This window comes from Monopterus albus, unplaced genomic scaffold (assembly GCF_001952655.1).
Source record: "Monopterus albus unplaced genomic scaffold, M_albus_1.0 scaffold33.1, whole genome shotgun sequence".
Classification (NCBI taxonomy): domain Eukaryota; kingdom Metazoa; phylum Chordata; class Actinopteri; order Synbranchiformes; family Synbranchidae; genus Monopterus; species Monopterus albus.
Window position 1 is genome coordinate 1,980,673 of NW_018127913.1, and position 4,041 is coordinate 1,984,713.

A 4,041-nucleotide genomic window follows, 5' to 3' on the forward strand; every position below is an offset into this window, starting at 1 on the left:
GTTGTGCTTATCACCAGATTTATACAGTGGAATAACCTTTGCTATTTTCATATTATTAGGGAACTGCCCAAGTCGAAATGACATGTTAAAAACATGGGTTAATGGTTTGCATATCCCCTCAATTGCCCATTTAACCATTGTCATAGTGATACCATCACTATCACTGGATGATTTATTACCACATTTGTTCACTATCTCTATAATTTCCTTTTCAACTATTGGCTTCAGAAACATAGAACACATATTCCTTTCAATTGTATTGTTATTTATAATGACGTCTGTACAATTTGGTAACACAGTAAGCAAGAACATTACAACAGCAGGTTGTCTATGCATAAAATAATAATAACAACATAAAGACAGAAAGAGAAAGCAATACCAAAAGCCTGAAGGTCTAGGTCATATGAGCAGACATGTAAGGAGTTCACCACCAGTGGGAAGCAGAAGACACACCAGACTGTGATCACCTGCTCACATGTGCATCAGGCCTGCATCTCTGTCTCTGTATTTGATATGCTGCTGCACATTAAAGTAACTGCAGGTAATAATGCAAAGGAGAACCAGGCGTTTACTGTAACATGAGGGGGCAGTTATTAATTTAGTTATTTACGTTGTACAGCACTGTGGTCCACTTTGGTTGCTTTTAGTGCTTTATAAATAAAGTTGGAATGAACACAGAAATAAACACCCAAATACTAAACTGGACCAGCCAGATCCAGTTTTATGCTGTTAGGTCTAGCTAATAAGGAAGGAACATAATATAGTGTGGGCAGCACGGTGGCACAGTGGTTAGCGCCGTTGCCTCACAGCGAGAAGGTTCCGGGTTCGGACCCCACCTGGGACCTTTCTGTGTGGAGTTTGCATGTTCTCCCCGTGCTTGCGTGGGTTCTCTCCGGGTACTCCGGCTTCCTCCCACTGACCAAAGACATGCAGCTTAGGTTGATTGGTGTCTCTAAATTGCCCATAGGAGTGCGTGCGTGCGTGTATGTGTGGTTGTTCATCTATGTGTTAGCCCTGCGATGGATTGGCGACCTGTCCAGGGTGTACCCCGCCTTCGCCCGATTGCCGGCCGGGATTGGCTCCGGCCCCACCCGTGACCCCGCTCAGGGACTAAGCGGTAGAAAATGAATGAATGAATAATATAGTGTAGTATTTTATAATACAATGTGCAGTCATACAGTACAGTCAAGGGTCATGTGAATTACAAAGCTGAGTTTTCATGGGCCTGAACGTAACAAAAACATACAAAAGACCAAGAACCTGATGATCCCACAATATACTAATAATGATAATGGAGTATATTGTACCTTTCTATTGTGAGTGAATCCTGCCTTTCAAAGACTTAAGGACACCCAGGTAGGCCTACTGTTTTGAATTCATTTCACTTTTATTTGGTCATGGGCCACAAACTAAAAGCAAACTTAAATTTGCAAGTGATTTTATATCCAGGGTCAATGGACAACACACATGCACAAGCACACACAAAGAAGAAACAAACATGTTACAATAATGTATCATAAGAAACAAAAAGGCAGAGAACAGTGCACAAACAACAACAATGAAAGCCTTAAAAAACAAACATGTCCCTGTGTTTACCTTTAGTAACTATGGAACAAAGAGCTACCGTGCTTTGCCTTTATGCAAATTCAATGACTGTGTGACCACAAACATTAGGGCAATTTACTTCACAATGGAAATGAGTGCTTACTAACATACATCACTGACTAAGCCTCAAGTGGAACAGAAATGGTTGTTTTAGTGTTTGTTATTTACAGTTATGTTTAATGTGAATATTCCTGTGTGTGGTTGCACAAATGGTCGGCTTGTTATTTCTACAGTAAGTGCTTCCCTCAAGTGGACAAACTGGGAAAGTGTAGTAACCTGGTATTACACACACATGTTCTACTGAGTTACAGTACCTCCAGCAGTTTGTTTGCATAGTGATGTAATCATATGTCCTGTGCAGCATCTTCTCTCCTATTCCTCATTTATCTGCTGCCTGTCCGCACGCAAGGTTTTAATGATTGCTTACTCGGCACTTTCATAACACGTAGTTGCTGTTTACACCAACATCATGAAACATGTAATAATGCATGCTTGTGTGCATATGTGGCAAATTATTTTTGGTGAATTATTTGAAGTACTCTGTACTATATAATACACCGTCATGCTGCAGATAATGTGTGTGAGGTTCAGTTACTGAGGGCAGAACAAGAATAGATTTCAAGGGTTAGAGTAGATCAGACGTTTCAGACAGCAGCTTCACTTAGATTTGACAAAGGATTTCAATAGAGAATAGAGCCCAGCTGCTCTGGGTATACAGTATTTACTAAGCAGCATTTTCATCATTGCTCAAAGAATCTCACTCCTTTGTTACCATTGTGTTCATATCCTCTTCTGCTTCCTTTCCCCCTGAAGCAAAAATAATAATAATAAATAAATAAAATAATTCGTAACATACTGTATTTTCAGTCTGAAGTCTGCATTTTCATGTTATGTTTTTACACCAGTGAGTTGAAACATTACTTACTGTAGCACCTCTGGAAGGTCTCAGATTTCCACAGCATAAGGAACAACACACCAAACACCAACAGGGTTCCAAAGAAGCCCCCGATAGTACAGCCAATGAGAGTGGTGTAACTAGTGCCAACATTGCCAATGCCTAGGGGAGAAATAAACAGGATAAAGCAGGGACGGAGAAAGGCACAGGTAAAAGGCAAGAAAAAAGTGGGTGGACAATAAAAAAAAAAGATGTCTGAGGTGAACAGAGAGGGAACAAAGCTCTCACATCTTTACACTTCCTACAGTGCATGCTTGAAGACTTATTTCTGAGAAGGGGAACATATCACACATACAAAAAGCACCACATTAACATAAATATAGCAAAAACAAAACACTGAGAAAGCAAAAAATTAACTTGACTGTGTGAGATATTCCTTGAAGAGGAAACTACCAGCTGTTATGGAAGAGAGCAACTGGAATGACCTGCATATAGAAAATCTAATCTAAACCAGAAACGTCCTCCCAGAGACCACTGTGACATATTATTCTGTGATTATAGGATGTTTTGATTTGATTTGTCAGAAGCAACAGAGCTGGACTGAAAGCTGGCTATCTTTATATTTACATGAGCTACATGTACTGTAGATTAATTAAAAGAATGGATTAAGTTATTTAAACATGCATTTTTACTGTTTAGACATACTGAGATGGTTAAAAATCACTGATGCCCCTCTTTGCATCTTGAGCCAAACTGAGCCAAAACAGGCAAAAAAGCTGATAAGTGCAGTTTTGATGGTGGGCGGTGACGACAGGCTTCACTTTAGCTTAAAGACATACAGTATATCAAATTAAATGTGATCAGGAGCTATTTAGATGAATGAGACAGAGGAGTCTTTACTGTAAACATGCAGGAAAGCAGCAGGTGCGTCCGGACCACTGCGCTGCTGACATACGACTTGTGCGCCATCATCAGAGAGAGAAGTTCCCCAGAGGGTCCACACAGCCAACGACTCTCCGTTCTTCATATCACAACTTCCGAGAGCCTGCGGAGAGAGACAGAGAGGGAAACTGAAAGGAGCTCAGAAAACAAGCCAGGGAAGATAAAGTAAAAGATTGACATAAATATAAACACAGTGTGGGCTGGGATAGACTCCAGCCTGTCTTGACCCGTTCTGCACAGAATGGATGGGCAGAGAGGGTGGAGAGATGCTGCAGCAGAGGCTGGTCAACATGCCACTGGCATTCACTTTACAATGTTCACACATTTATAATGATAAACATTGCCCAAATAAAAAATGAGAATGCTGTCATGATTCGGTTCCGCTGCTTCCTGTCCGGCTTTTATTTTGACGTTACTTCCTGTTTTTGTTTCACCTTAGTTTCGGTCTTTTTACGTTCTTCATCACTCACATTAGATTCACCTGCTCCCGATTAGTTTGCACCACGTTATAAGCAGCCTTCACCCATTAATCCCTGCCAGATTGTCCTAGACCCCAGCTCTGACTTTCCAGCATTCTCTTCGGTATTGGTATTTTTGTG

The 4,041-nt window shown here is 40.8% G+C and overlaps 1 protein-coding gene across 1 annotated transcript in view; it reads right to left on the reverse strand.

Moving 5' to 3' along the window:
* Positions 1-1,326: 1,326 nt before the first annotated feature.
* The window catches only part of LOC109958505 (uncharacterized), a 4,906-nt gene continuing 2,191 nt past the window's right edge, over positions 1,327-4,041 (reverse strand). The window contains exons 4-6 of the mRNA XM_020597206.1: positions 3,401-3,545; positions 2,531-2,662; positions 1,327-2,412 (exon numbers count right to left, since the gene is read on the reverse strand). Coding sequence (XP_020452862.1) covers positions 2,363-2,412; positions 2,531-2,662; positions 3,401-3,545 — 327 coding nt within the window. The 3' untranslated portion in view covers positions 1,327-2,362. The remainder of the gene's footprint in view (positions 2,413-2,530; positions 2,663-3,400; positions 3,546-4,041) is intronic.